Source organism: Balearica regulorum, chromosome 9, assembly GCF_011004875.1.
Source record: "Balearica regulorum gibbericeps isolate bBalReg1 chromosome 9, bBalReg1.pri, whole genome shotgun sequence".
Taxonomy (NCBI): Eukaryota; Metazoa; Chordata; class Aves; order Gruiformes; family Gruidae; genus Balearica; species Balearica regulorum.
This window is the reverse complement of record NC_046192.1, coordinates 5,764,528-5,779,320: the sequence shown is the minus strand read 5'-3', so window position 1 is coordinate 5,779,320 and position 14,793 is coordinate 5,764,528. Positions and strand designations below refer to the sequence as shown.

The following is a 14,793-nucleotide window of genomic DNA, read 5'->3' as shown; positions in this document are numbered from 1 at the left end:
AAGGTTATACGTTTACATGAATTCACAAGGATTATATAAGGTTTGTACATACATATCACAGCTGCAGAACAGGTGCTGTGAACACAGCTGAAGTTAGAGCTGACTAGAAACTTCCTACATGCAAACTGACTTTTCCATAAATAAGAAAAAAAGTATTCACCAGAAAGGCCCTATTTTCCAACATTCCAAGTTTTAGGAAGCTCTGCTCCTCCCTCTGCTCTGAACTTCTTGTAGTGACTTGAGAAAAAGGTTATCATTTGGATTAGCATTCTAACCCTGCTGCCAGGCAAAGACCAACTGGAGCAAACAAAAGGCAAACTGAAAAAATAATCTGGAAGTAAAAACCTGGAAGCAAATCCTTGTCCTCAGAGCCATCCCTGCTGCCAAGGACTGACTTGCATTTCACTAGTGCTTTTCCAAGAACCCTGATGTGACACTGGTGCTCCAGCCCCATCACCGAGAGGGGGACTCGCAAAGAACAGGGCTGCACTGTCATCTGCCCTGCATGTTTTCGTGTGCTCAACAACTGCACATTGAGAGCAGGAAGATGCCTGCCAGCTTCCCAACACCCTGGGGAAGCAGGAAGAACTCAATTTATTCATCTAAGTCAATCCTTTCTTTATGGAGAAAAATATTTTCTGCTTCAATTATTTAAGTAAACTGTTGAAAGGAAAAACTTGTAATTCCTTGGAAGTTAACTAAGGGAAAAATAACAAACTCCAAAAGAACCAAGGAAAACCCACTACTACCACACTAGTTCTGAGCTTGCCTGTTCTTGCACTGGATTCTGGAGCTCCTGCTAACCCCACAGCCAGCTCGAAAAAGGCACTGCAGAATTATCATGCACAGATGACTACCAGTTTCCTTTAGCATGGTAACTTTCTCTCCTTCACAATTACTTATTATTTTCAGCTCAAAACAGATCTCACATTAATTCCTGAGAATATAGCATGACAGCTAGCAGTTTCCTGCAAACAGACAATTGGCCTTGTGAGGAGATCGATGGGAACAGGCTGACATTTAAGCCTGTGGAAGCTATTCCTTTTCATCCATGCTGCACAACAGGCTGTGCCCCTTAAAGTATTTTAGCACTTGGGACTTTACCTTGCCAAGACTCAGGTCAGCTTTATCCATCGCCAGCTGTCCCACTGTAGTCAGCGGGACAATTCACAATACTAACCTCAGCACCTCCATACGTCTATTCAGACCGGAGCCTTTACTTGGACACTGAAATACTGAGCAGTGCCCCACAGCTTAGAGTAATACACATCAGTCTACACATGTGCAAAACGCTGCTAGAACAGGCTCATTCCTTCACTCGGAAATACCTACTGTGAGTGGTGTCGATCTCCACAAAAGGTAGAAAAATCAAAGCTCAGTAAATGAAACAGCCAAGGCAGGCAAATGCTCTTTAAATCAATTTTTATTAGAGATTTTGACATCTTGTGATTATTTCCTGACAACAGGCTGATTGCCCACAGACTAATTAGACTGAAAGGCTTGACAAACGGTAACACAGAAACAATTTGAAGCTGAAGGGCATTTTGTTCTTCGGATTAGCCTTTCCATATTAATACTGTCCCAAAAGGGACCCAAACAAATTAGAGTTCATGATGAAAGTTCTTACGCATTGACAGCCCTCTTTAGAAAGATGAAACTATATACACACTCCTCACCCACTCTCATTGCGAAGGAGAACTTCATACTCCAGCTACAACATACATACCTTCAGTATCAGCCCATTCCAGCTCTGAACTGCCATTTCACTTCATCCTGAGAGAATAAACCCACACCAGGTATCAGATATACGTGCAAGCTTAGCAGCGGGGAAGCAATACCCAAGAACACCAACGTACTCACAGCAGCTGCAGCCAGAGCAGCATCAGCTGCACACCAAGGCATCTGTGAAATTCAGCATCTTTCCTCATACGGAATTGTACTAACCCAAGCACCTTTATACACCTCAAAGTTCCTTCCCTACAGACAAGCACGTGACTTACCAAGTGCCAGCAGTACTATTTATGTGCTTTTTACCATGAAACATTGAGATTCTGGAAAGCTTCACAAAAAGGTGTTAGCTATACCTACCTTCAATGGGTAGCTACAGCCTGTCCAGGATGAAAACTCTTGATTTTTAGGCTGTGCTGGACCTGTGAGCATTATTTGCCCTCTACCCAGTTCCATGAAGATAGGTTCCATGTTTTCATTGAGCAAGATGACATTGCAAACTAGAATTATTCACCAGTAGCACCTTCAAGCCAATGCTTCACTGCAGTTTTGAACATCTCTAAAAAGGAGGTGGAAAGGACTGGAACACCATTCATACTGAAGAGCAACTGTTCAAAATGGATTTGCATCATAGAACATACTCCTGTTGCCATGATCAAACTTAAGGCTCAAGTTTCTTATAGCTTAAGGCAGACAAATGAGAAACAGGAGAAATCGGTACAAAACAGGGACAAGGCAGTATTCCAAAACCCAGGTAACCATCTTGAGGAATATGGGCATCAATAAAAGTAGCTAAAAAAGCAGAAGTAAAGGTTGGTTGCTGCCTAAATCCATTTCATCTTTTGAACCTGCTCAGAAGGCAGCCTCCATTTACCGGCAGCAGCTCATTTCTCAAAATCTAGTTTGGAAAACCAGAGCACCAAAGCTAGAAACACTCACCACAGTTGCTACCACTCAGTCAAAATGTTTACACTGGTTTCAGTGAGGAAAGCTTGTCCCTTCCTTTAAGCAAAGTGAGCTCTAAAAAAGGAAAAGGGGATTGCCTCAGCAAGACCATTCCTTCAGGGACGCACTGTAATGTCAGACACTAAGCAGAGCAAATGTCAGAATGCTGATTTAACACACACTGCATGATGAAACAGAGGATGTTGAGAAATCCACAGGAACACAATAAAAAGACACGTAGTCCTACCATTTTCATTGTGCTTACATTTTTAAGTTCAGGGGCCCAGCATACTTACTGTTACATTTAAGATCTCCTTTTTTTAACACAAAACCAAGCAAAGACATGTGAAAGGACAGGAGGAAACAGTTTCAGTCCAGGCAAAATTTAAGTAGTGTGAAGTCTTTAAAATAGATCCATCACAGTATTATTTTTGTGATCCATGTATGACATACGGACTGTACTTAAGATTAGACAGGATTCAACTCCTGACTCTGAAATAGTATTCTAAAAACTCACCTGTTCCTCTCATTCAGAGATTCACTTTGGTCAAAGAAGGGTGCAAAATCAAACTTTTTAGAAACGTTCTGAAAACTTGTGTCAAAATCTGAATTAATATCTAACAGACTGATTCATACACACTGCACATATGAGTAATTACATTACCTGCTGCAGGAAAAGAGAGTCATAAAATTATTTTCTTTCTATACAATTTTAAATCCAAGCATTCCCAAGACCCAGAATGTTTCTCTGCTTAAAATATCAAGGTAAAATTGCTGCTTTGTATTACTGTGCTTCCCAAATTAAAAGCTAAGTATTAGCTCCTATGAGGACAGGCTGAGAGAGTTGGGATTGCTCAGCCTGGAGAAAAAGCGGCTCCAGGGAGACCCAATGGTAGCTTACCAGTTTCTGAAGGGAGCCTACAGGAAAGATGGTGAGGGGCTGTTTATCAGGGAGTGTAGTGACAGGACAAGGGGTAATGGGTTTAAGCTGAAGGAAGGTAGATTTAGATGAGATCTGAGGAAGAAATTCTTTACTATGAGAGTGGTGAGGCACTGGCACAGGCTGCCCAGAGAGGTTGTGGATGCCCCATCCCTGCAAGTGTTTAAGACCAGGTTGGATGAGGCTTTGGGCAACGTGGTCTAGTGGAGGGTGTCCCTGCCTGCATCCAGGGAGTTGGAACTAGATGATCTTTTGAGGTCCCTTCCAACCCAAACCATTCTATGAATGGTAGCTGTAGCTCTCTTGAGAGGGAGACACACACTCTTCTTAGTGCGACTGGCAAGCGAGTCAGACTATTCAGAACAAGCAACTGTCTTAGCCCTAGATAATCCTGTGTTGTGGGATGAACAAAACTTTTCTAGGCAGCAAGGTGTCCTGCCATGTATGTTTATATAATATCCAAAAGTAACAGTTGATTTAATTTAATTAAATTTAATTTATTTGATTTAATACAAAAAACATTCTCTAAGGGAGCTTGGAACACAGCAATATCTACTTTCAAAGAATATCCCAAAGAGTTTTTGTTAGTATTTTATTGAATGAGCACACCAGCAAGTAAAATTAAGAAAAGTCTACACATAGCTTCCTAGAAATAACAGTCCACAATTCCCTCCTTAGTTATCTTTAACCAGCTGGTTTTCATATTCCCCAAACAGCTTACACAGGTTCCCCCCCCCACTGCGATTTTCCTGTTTTGATTATTTCAATAAATACTGGACACCACAGGTGATCCTAGAGAAAAATCCACATCTCAGCACTGCATAGCTGGACAACTAAGTTCACTGGATGTCATCATCATCAAAGAGATCTTCAAAATCTAGTCAGAAAAATAAGATAAGGTGAAATTAACCTTAAAAGTTTCAACTGTTATATATGCACATGCTCCAAAAGTACAGTTTTTAATTATTTGGATTAATTACAGAAATAAAAATGAATTAAGTGGATGAGGGCTACTGTATCATCAGTTACTACAAGTGTAGTATCAGGGTGGGAACACACTTATAAATTCTGCAGATTGACATTCCATTTGTGCTTTACTGTTAGAAATCCCTTCCTTAAAACACATTTCATTGGGATGAAGGTGCTAATAACATTTCTCTCAGAACACTCATCTCCCTTGGACTAGTGAAATGTGGCTGGCTGATCACAGCTGTTCTTGTCGTCTTTGGGAAGTGTTCTTAACTACCTGGCTTTGTATATTGAGCATAAACTAACAACATAACTGATACCAAGTCATTACTCTTACAGAAGGGATGTACAAGTGCCATACAATATACAGAGGATTAATCCTCATTTAGAAGAGTCCTAAACTACCAATGGAATATAATACCACAACCTGGCAGCAGAAACCTATGGAAATACTCCCAAATATGCTGGCTCCAAAGAGCTAGGTCCCTCACAACTGCTGAGAGTACATCAAAACTGAACTTCCTTTTTCTCCTGTACACTAAGTCTTGAGCAACATGAAAAATCTATTTTATTTCAGAACAGCGGTTTCTGACATCAACAACACCACAGCAAGCAGATTTAATAACATATCTGAAATTAATTCACTGTTGAAATGTCTAATTATACTTCTCAAGAACCACAAAAAAACCACCTTAGTAGCCAAGTATAAGGTGTTGTATATTCCACCCCTAAGTGGCCATATACATAGCTGTTCTCTGCTCTAAAAGCAGCTGTATATACTTATATGCATGCAGTTGTCTTTCAAATGCAGAAAGCACATTAAAACGTTTTATTTTGCTTTGGATACATATGCAAGCATACCTTAAGAGATTAAATAATTACGTATAAAGTAGTAACACCCAGAGGTAATTTGTAAAGCTCCTTCCACGTTTTCCTAACTATTTGCATTGATTAATACAAGCTATTTGTTATGCAAAAAGATCAAGGCACTTTTCCCTGCAGTGATTATCATGCTAAACCGCCTAAAATCTCCAGGAGAGGAGAAACACAGGCACTGTATCACTCCCACCCGCACCAATGAACACTGAAGCACTCTTATGATAGCGCTCACTAGATATGGGGTTAGTGAGAACTTTAGCGACTACCAGGCACCAAAGACATGAGATTAGAGAAACAAAGCAGTTTGTGTTGATAACCTCCAGGTTCTAAAGCTGTTACCCGCAGGCCCAAAGCGTTACTGTCCCGGGTGATACCCTACCCCCCCCATCCCCGCAACGCCACGGCCCTTACCGTTAAAGAAGTCGGCGTGCACCGCTTTCTCGTTGGCGGCCAGGTCCATCAGCAGCCCCGTGCTTCCCCCTGCCTGGGAAAGCAGGCGCTGAGGGCCACCGGGCCGCACGGCCCCGCCACCCACAACCGCTACGTCTAGCAGCCCCACCGCCCCTCCAAACGCCCCCCCCACCTCACCTCATCAAGATCCACATACGGGCCGGCTCCCTCAGGAAACATCTCATCCACCGCCGGCTTCATGGCGGCGTCTCCCTCCTTCCCCTCCGCACCGTCACTTCCGGCTACGCAGACGCCTACGCGTTGAGCGGTGGCTCCCCTTATTGGTTGAGCGAGGGCGGGGCCTCGCCGTTGCCATGGCGAGGAGGGCGGGGTGAGCAAAATGGCGGAGCCATTTTGCTCACCCCGCCCTCCTCGCCATGGCAACGGCGAGGCGCCATACCCAGGCCTGAAGTGAGGAAAATGGCGTTGAGCTAGCCAAGGGGCTACTAAGAGGCCATCATTACCATGCAAAGGGATGTGGCTGTGAATTATACTGGTGGTCCTTCCAGTCACCAAACTGGTTGGACTGCTGTTTAACTGCCGTACACATAGCAATGGGTTTCCCGAGTCAAGGCTGCAAGTATGTGTAAAAAAAAAACCCTCCCGAACTCATGCAATAGAATCACGGAGTTTATTGATAAATTGTAAAAAAGAAAAGGCTAATTTAAAGCATGAACCGGGATCTGGGACTGCTGTGGGTATTAATAAGCAGCTGAGGGGCAGTTCAGGTGTGTTCGCTGGCAGCTGTGTATTCACTTAAACATCTTGGCACTGGCTTTAGCAAAAATGAGTGACGCAATTAGTGGTCGTGGTTGGGCACGTGATAGCCAAGGTGACTCCCAAAAGGGAACTGGGCAAAGAAGGCTCTGGCCATTTCTTCGATCCTGTTGTAGGCTCCAAGGGTCCGGAAATATTCTACGTAGGACCAGAAATCGTTGGATGAGAAGGGCCAGTATGGCAAGGCTACAGATTCCTGGTAGAGATCTAAAAAGAAAATAAATATTGCAGATTACTAGAATACAAAGCATTTTTGTTGAAAGCTTGGGCCTGGGAGTCAACATGGTTTGGGGTTGTAGGTTCCCTTGGGGGGCTTATGGGCTTCTCTGGCAGGAGAGGGGCAGGCCGAGCCATGGAGCCCTCCATGCCGCGGGAGATGACGCCAGTATCCTCTGCTCCCGTACCCCAGGAACGACAGAGTGGGACAAGATGGAGAGGAGGAACAGAGGGGCACCATCAGCATTTGGGGCAATTCAAGAATTCATCAGGCTGCTTTAATTTCTGGAAGGCTGCTGGTTATTTAAAAGCAAGGAGCAATTGCAGCTGAAAACCACTTTCCCCCATTCCACACCATTTCCTCTGCCCAATATAAAAATATAAGGAATAAGGCACCATCGTCAATGCTGTGCCCTTGCAGCTGCCTGCAAGCTCCTGGCAGCAGAGCCAGGGGAAGGGCCGTGCGGTTGTACCCGCCATCCCAGCACAAGGGCAGCTCTGCTGAGCACAGCAGGAGCCGAGGGTGCAGGATCCACCCTGGGATCCTCAGGAATGGGTCCGTCCTGCCCCGACATTATCTGGGACCGCGGGGTCGTGCTTCTTCTCAGCAGGCTGAGGAAGTGGAGAGTAAAGGCATTGCCACTTGGAAGACAGCAGCCTGCTCTAGGAATATCTGAGAAAACGTGAGATACTCATTGAAACAAGATTTCAAATTCAGCAGGAAGACAAAATCAATTCTGAAAAAGCAGGAGCTGGCCATCCTTTGGCACAAATCTGGGCAAACACGGAAGCATATATAAAATGTAAACACTTGCTGAGCCCACATAGTTACAAATGTCTTTCTGTGCAGCAAAGTTAAACCCGGTATTTTAATTTGATTTAAAGCCCATTTAAATAAATGGGAGCCATTCCACTCACCAGGCTCAGCTTGGGACCAAGGTCTTTAGTGGGAATTAAAAGCCTTCAACAATCCTATTGTCAGGCCTTCATTTCACAGGGTAAAGTTTGCAGCACACAGGCACAGATGGCATATAACAAATCAAATGAACCAGCCAAATGCTGTCTGCAGAGGAGAATTCACTGTTTATACCCGCTGACCTTAGATTCACTTTGCAGTCTGCTGCTTGGCCCAGTGTGAAAGAAAACTGTAATTGTTGATAATGAGAGCAACAGGATACTGCCTGAACAAGGTTTTATTTTTAGATTGACACACGCTCTCCTAAGATGTTGCAGCAGAAATATTTGCTGTACGCAAATACAACAGTGCCCTTAAACTTGTGAAAGCACAGATGATGCATTCAAAAGATTTTCAAACTATAAGGAAATACAATGGCGCATAGGGAAAAACATTTTGAATTAAAAGTAATCATATTATCCCTTATTCCATATATATATATATATTTCTGCTTTCTGTATCTGTTATAATACTCTCTCTACATATTTGTATCTGTGCAAGGGGGATGCTGCTGGCTATCCTGCTGGTTATACCAACGGAGATGTACACCAGCAATAGCAGTACCTTGTTACTGCTGATATTTCTATGCAAGAAAAAATTTTGTCTGAAAATGCCAAAGAGAGGTTAACTAATATAATCATCAGTAAGCCAGTGTAAACATCATTAGGATGTTGAAGGGGTTTTTTTAATCAAAGGCAAACACTAATCCAATGGGCTAATCACGCAAAGAGACACGAACCGCAGGGTAGCTGTGCTAAGGGATTTATTCCAACATTTCTTTAATTGGATTTGTGGCAATTTGTAAATTTGAAGCTTTTTGTCATGGAAGTCAGTATTTCTTGCCAATAACTAGACGCTCATAAAGTATTACTGTTTAAGACAGACAAAACTCTCAGATGTCTAATATAAGTTTGTTTATAAGTCTGGTGCTTTCCAGTTACGATTTTGTACAACAGAATTAGTGACTTGACCATAACGCCTTTTCATTTTAAGACTGCAAGTATACTAACTCTATTATTAGACATTAACATGTCAGCTTTTAATAAATTTTAAAGAAATTTCTAAAAATTCCCTCTTCTTTTTCCCACCCGAACTAGATGAAAGCACTTCTACAGCCCACTGAGGTTAGTCAGAGTTCCTGCCAAAATCACTGCCGGGAATCAGGTCTGGGAGTTACAAATGACTCTTCTAATTGTTAGTGATACAAAGGGAAGAAAAAGACATTGAGAATTACCATCTCCATCCTGGATTGATCGGGCATCTGTAAATAAAGAGGAAACTCATCAGTACCAGCTCCCGCACAGAAGGGCTTTCTCTTAATGAAAGTTTTTCCGTGTAGCCAGAAGCTGACAAGTTCTTTAATGCACATGTAGGACTCTGTGTATAGCCAAACGGTTTTTGTTTCTTGAACAGCTGAATAAGGAATTCCCCGTTTGCTGTCACTCAGTGCTACAAACCAAATGCTCTTAACTAACAGCCAGAGCAGTTGCGATTAATACCCGAGCGTTATCTGGTGCTAAATAGAAGATACTGAATTAGTATCAAAATATTTCTGGCCACGTGAAAATATAAATGAGAATAAAGTCAGCAGTAGTCTTACCTGTTAGGATGTTCATCAGCATACAGAAGAAAAGTAAGCCAATAAATGTCATCTTTTCTGCAAGATGCTGCTCGTATTTCTGAAAAACAATCTGTTTATTATTACATGATACAAGGGATTATTACAAGAGATTAATAATTATGCAAAGTCTATTTTTTCTTCTTTTACTAGACAGAAGTGTTCCAAACCAGATGCTAATCATTAATGTAGGCATAACAAGATTCAATTACATTTTCTTACAGTTTTTGAACTGCAATGAAGAGTATCAAAAGAACCACAGCCCTGAAGTGTGTACTGATATTTTATTTTTAGGTAGCATAAATCCAAAAGGCTCCTCTGAATTGACATGAAATGAAATGTCTTTGGAAATGTTTTATTTTGTGGTTAATTTCATTTCACTTTAGAAATTACCTCTCTCCCCTTTTCTTCTCCTTGCAGTAGTAAAGGTCTGTAGCTCCAAGTCAGCTACAAAATTCCAAAAGGATTTCTATCGCCGTAAAACAGCAGCACTGTTTAAGGACGGGTGGGGTGAAAGGAGAGAAACGTCACTGAGTAACTACACCAATCTGATTTTGTTGCATTCAGGTAGAGGTATTGCAACTGCTTACATTTGCATTATATTTCAGCACTGGCCAGGAAGAGGCAGGGGACAATTTCTGAGAGCAAATCAGAATTAACTTTGGCAATAACACTTTTGTATTTTGAAGATGGAGGGAGAAAATCCAGAAGCAAATTCAGTGATTATTACCTTTGCTGTCCTCCTGATTTTCTTTCTTCGCCTTCAGAAAACTAGATTTTTAGAAATATTATTTGAGTAAATTGCTAAGAAGATATTGTGTTCCCTCCCCAGCTGAGTCACAAAAAACACAAAGACTTTGACATTGATTAATATTCTTACTTGGGATCCTTCAAATCTAGATCTTCAAGCGTACATAGGCACCAAGCGCCCACTGAAATCAATTGGCTTACATAAATCAAAGAAGTAGCTCCCCAGTGACCTCAGCCACGGCGATGGGCCAGGTCCTGCAGCCTTCAGAGAGGGTCAATAAGGTGCATTGAAATGCATTTTCACATTGCGCTGGTTTCCTGGAAAGATCCCTCTCCCCATGCCAAGCGGGTGCTTTGGGCTCCACCCTGTGCAGGTTGCTGAATGGATCCAGCACTTTGAAAAGCCTCGAGGGAGAAGCAGTTTGGAGAATATTCAATCGACGCAAATATCTTGATTGATTTTCTTCTAGCAGAAAACCCTTGATGGCAGCAGGTGTGATCAGGGACTAAGGTGTAGCAGAAAGAGCTCTGTCACTTATGGGGAGATGGGGGGATTTCCACGCTCCTAGAAGATGTGGCCATTCAGGTCATGTTGCCAAACCTGGCAGCTGTTTCCAGATGGCTCTGCTCTGGAAAGGAGGTACCAAAACTCCAGAGCTCATTGCTCACGTTCATGCTGTGATGATTTGATCGTACAGTAGCCGATCTGATCTGCTCCCTCTCAGCTGGGAGTTTTTGATTGCCTTTATGGTCTACAAAACCCTTTATCTATCTCGTTTCTAGACACCATTTCCCAACTGTGCATGGGGGTCCTGACGGTGCCTTTGCTCTACCACATCCACTGCACACTCACACAAAGTCCTGGAGCGGAGAGACCCAAGCGAGTGGCCTTGCAGGAGGCCCCAGCTTTGCTGGAGTTTATTCCTATCTACACGCAGAGTTAGATAGTCCTGCCAAGAATTAATTAAAGATCTTCAGAGCAAGGGAAAAAAAGAGTGCTTTGTAGCACACCGAGTTGTGCCAAGTCTTGTGGAGGCTGAAAAGAAAAATATTATGAAAGCAGAAACTATTCCATCTTTGAAAGGCTTTAATCCTCCTGTTTAATATTCCCTAGGCCTGCAGGAGGGGTCCCTGCATCAGCCACGTCCCGCCAGCACCCCTGCCCCGCTCGCCGGGGTTACGGAGCTGCCGGTGGGAGAAGGCACTTCCCTTGCTGGGCACAGGCCTTTGGCGCAGCCCCGCACGCAGGTCCCCCCACCAGCACTGTCTGCAAGGCCACGCAGCACTTTCCCTTTCACTGCCTAATCTGTGTATCCTGTTCAAATAAACTAACACATGCACAAACCAGTCATTAGCTGTAATTAAGTAATTAGCATAAAGCTACTTCCGTGCACATCCACCAGTACCTTTTTGGTTTTGGCAGCGGATAAGGGAGGTGTAGTTCCAAGTGGGAGGTGAGATAACATGTCTTGGATCAGGACAAAGGAAAATAACGATGTTCCTGACACAGCCACATCGGGCAGCTCTCCCCACGAGGAATTAATGGTGCTGTAGGTGGATGACAAAGTCACAGAGTTTATCAGGTTCAGGGTTACTCAGGTGACAATGTGGTCTGCTACAATGCTGGATGATCTTAGGAGGATTCACGTAACTGTTGAGGCTCACGCTGACATGCACCTTCACACCTACCTCCTTTACAGTTCCTTGCTCTGTCTTTTGAAGCTTGGAGTTACCCACTTCCAAGGCTGGGAGGATCACAGGTCCGACTGTGAGAGTCTTCCAGCAATTACAGGCTTTCCATTTAACTTGTGTCAAAGTTTTTCATTTGGTAAAGCACAGACTGGAGACGGAAATAGATTCTCAGGGTTTCCACACTAAAGGAGGCCTAGGAAATTATGAAAAGAGGATAAGAATTAGCATTTAAAACAGTTGTATCAAGGGATACGGCCAAGAGATACGGTTGTTTTAAATGTTAATTTTAATCCCTTTTCTACCAAGGCTTCTGTTGCCGTACATGACTGCTTCCCCCCACTGGGTCTGTCGCTTTTTAACACAGCATTGGACTAGAGAGGAACTGATGAGTTGGATCTGGCATCACAATTCAGAAGCTGTTAAGCAGGAGAGCACTACTCCAGTTGCTCGAAGGACTGTGCATGGTGAGTTCAGCGTGCCAAACAGCACCACGTCTTCTGCGGCCAGCCAGAAAGCACACTGTGCGCTGACTAGCAGCATTTATAACACACTGCAAGCACGTTTGTTCCATCTCCTCCTTTCTTTTTTGCTCTAGGACCTATTTCCTTTTTTCAGACTCCATGCAGAAGGCAATTGAAGAAACAACGTAAGTGCTGGTATGGATCCCTTAGCAGAGCCCTCCATTAATAGTTGCTGCCCTGCAGGTTTCTTCACTGCTGAGCAGTAATTGGAGATGCCATGGTGCCCACAAATGCAAATTTGGCTCAGCAGTGACCATATTTCAGTAGATACTATAACACTTAACAGGGCAGCTGCTGAAAGAGTCCAATGTTTTAATTTCTGCTCATATTGGAAAGAAATTCACTGTTTTACTTTTTTTTTTTTCCAGAAAGGTTCATTAGTTCAAAACACTGTTATATTTGCTGGCAGCAAGTTCTTCAGGTGCTTTATTCTAAAGTTTGCAAGAAGTGTTTTAGATAAGGCCATTGGCTCATAAAAGCTTTGCTAGATTCTGGAAGAGGCTGAGGGCAATGAGCTTATCCCACCCACCTCTGCCAGGAGCATCCGATCAATATGTACTTTTTGTAGATGGCTCTCAAAGCCAGAAAATCCCACGTACATCAGTCAGCTCTGTCAGAGACGGAAATCAATCGGAACATCGAGGGCGTTCCCTTAAGAATAGGGGAATGCAGTTTGGGCAGCGCGGTTGGTTGTGTGGCTTGTTCCCTGACGGGGAGCAGTCCTGGAGCTTCCAGCCCCTGGAGCCTGCCTTCGGGAGGGCCCGTTTCTAACGGGCTGCTGTACACAGACCCAATCCCTGTGGAGCAATTCAGCTCTCCGTGTCAATTAACTAGAAACAAAGGTAAAGGAATAAGAAAAAGCAACTTTATGGATGCCTTTGTTTCCTCAGTAGCTATATTAGACTGGTATTACACACACAAATATTTCTATAAGCCTCCAGGCACTGCAAAACCCCTGCACATTGTTTTAAAGAAACAGAGTATTTCCTTTTTACTAAATAGGCAAAAGCACAAGCATGCAGAGCTCTGTAAGAACTTATTTTAATTTTAAAACCAAATGGCACTTACAGATGCATCTGAAGTGCTTTACCCTTGGCTTGGGCAGACAAAATGTTCTCTGTAGGGCTGCAACACTTTTGCACATCAGAAATAACCAATAGCAGTGATATAGAGACCATCCCTGGGAAACAGAAATGTTTGATTATTTCCTCCAGCAATTTGGTCCAGATAGTGCATGCCAAAAGGAGATTCACATGACCAGAATGTACTTTGCTCAGACAGGTGTGAATTGCCCTAGATCTTTCAGGCGTTCACAGCTTCATTTTCTTTCCTTTGAGCTCTGCTCTGTTTTTTGTGAAAGCATACAGAAGCTCCAAAATTTTCTGATGATGCTGGGTTACCTGGGATAGTAAAGCCCAGGGCAGACAAGGAGGAATCAGGTGAGGACCTCACAGTACCAAGGAGGTGAATAACAAAATAGCAAATAAAAGTAAATGTAAAATGAGGTACCTGGGTAAACATCTCCAAATTTAAAGGCCCGTGGTATCTGACCATTCCCACTCAGAAACTAGATGTGGGGCTACAATAGATAGTTCTAGTAAAATGTTGTTCAATGCTCACAGACAAAATAGCAAATCAAAGAGGAAGAGAGGAAAAAGAGCACAAGACATCGCTATGCCATTGTGCCACAATTGCTCCAATTTTGGATATTGCATGCATTTTTGTTTTACCATCACAGAAAGACACGATAGACCAAGAAAAGATACAAAGAAGGAGGTGCGAGGAGTTCACAGTCAAGGACTAGCTAAAGCAGACTGGGGGTCTTCAGCCCAGCACAGGGATGAAGAGACCTTGATTACTACCAAGAAACATCAAATAGTCTGGCATCGGCTCGTTCAAAACAAATGGTAGTGGGTTTTGATACAGTGAGCTGTGGCACATCTTGTCATAACGTATTATCAACAGCAGTGGCCTGGCCGAGGGTGTCCCAGCCGGGCCTGGAAGCGGAGCGTGACCAAGCAGCGCTGCACTTCTGCTCTGTGTCTCCTCCTCAGGCATCCTCTGCTGCTGGGCCAGGTGAGCTCCCAGGCAGACCTGCTGGTTGTTCTTACAGTCTCTTTTGCTGAAATGTTGCTTCTTTCCAGTTCTTGTGAAGATACAATTTTTTTTCCTGCCAGCAAGTGGCTTGATCAGCCTGATTATAGTTGTCCCTGGAGGCAATTGAAGGTAGACACAGCAGATGGATTTGGATAGTTACAAAACAATTAACGGAATAACTGTAGTGCAATTAGAGATAGCCACTTTCACAGGTACTAGAGCTAACTGTCAAGGTGAAGGTCAGATTTACAAACCA

General features: G+C 43.3%; 2 protein-coding genes across 2 annotated transcripts; both read right to left on the bottom strand.

Moving 5' to 3' along the window:
- Positions 1-4,191: 4,191 nt before the first annotated feature.
- On the bottom strand, positions 4,192-6,148 carry COPS9 (COP9 signalosome subunit 9). The gene is made up of 3 exons (XM_075760913.1): positions 6,050-6,148; positions 5,873-5,945; positions 4,192-4,490 (listed from the first exon to the last, which is right to left on the bottom strand). The coding sequence occupies exons 1-3, from the start codon at positions 6,110-6,112 to the stop codon at positions 4,453-4,455; spliced, it is 174 nt and encodes a 57-aa protein (XP_075617028.1). The 5' UTR covers positions 6,113-6,148; the 3' UTR covers positions 4,192-4,452.
- A 562-nt stretch (positions 6,149-6,710) lies between these two features.
- On the bottom strand, positions 6,711-9,511 carry OTOS (otospiralin). Its single transcript, XM_010311418.1, has 3 exons — positions 9,460-9,511; positions 9,094-9,120; positions 6,711-6,895 (listed from the first exon to the last, which is right to left on the bottom strand). Exons 1-3 carry the CDS (start codon positions 9,509-9,511, stop codon positions 6,711-6,713), a joined length of 264 nt encoding a protein of 87 aa, XP_010309720.1.
- Positions 9,512-14,793: the final 5,282 nt, after the last annotated feature.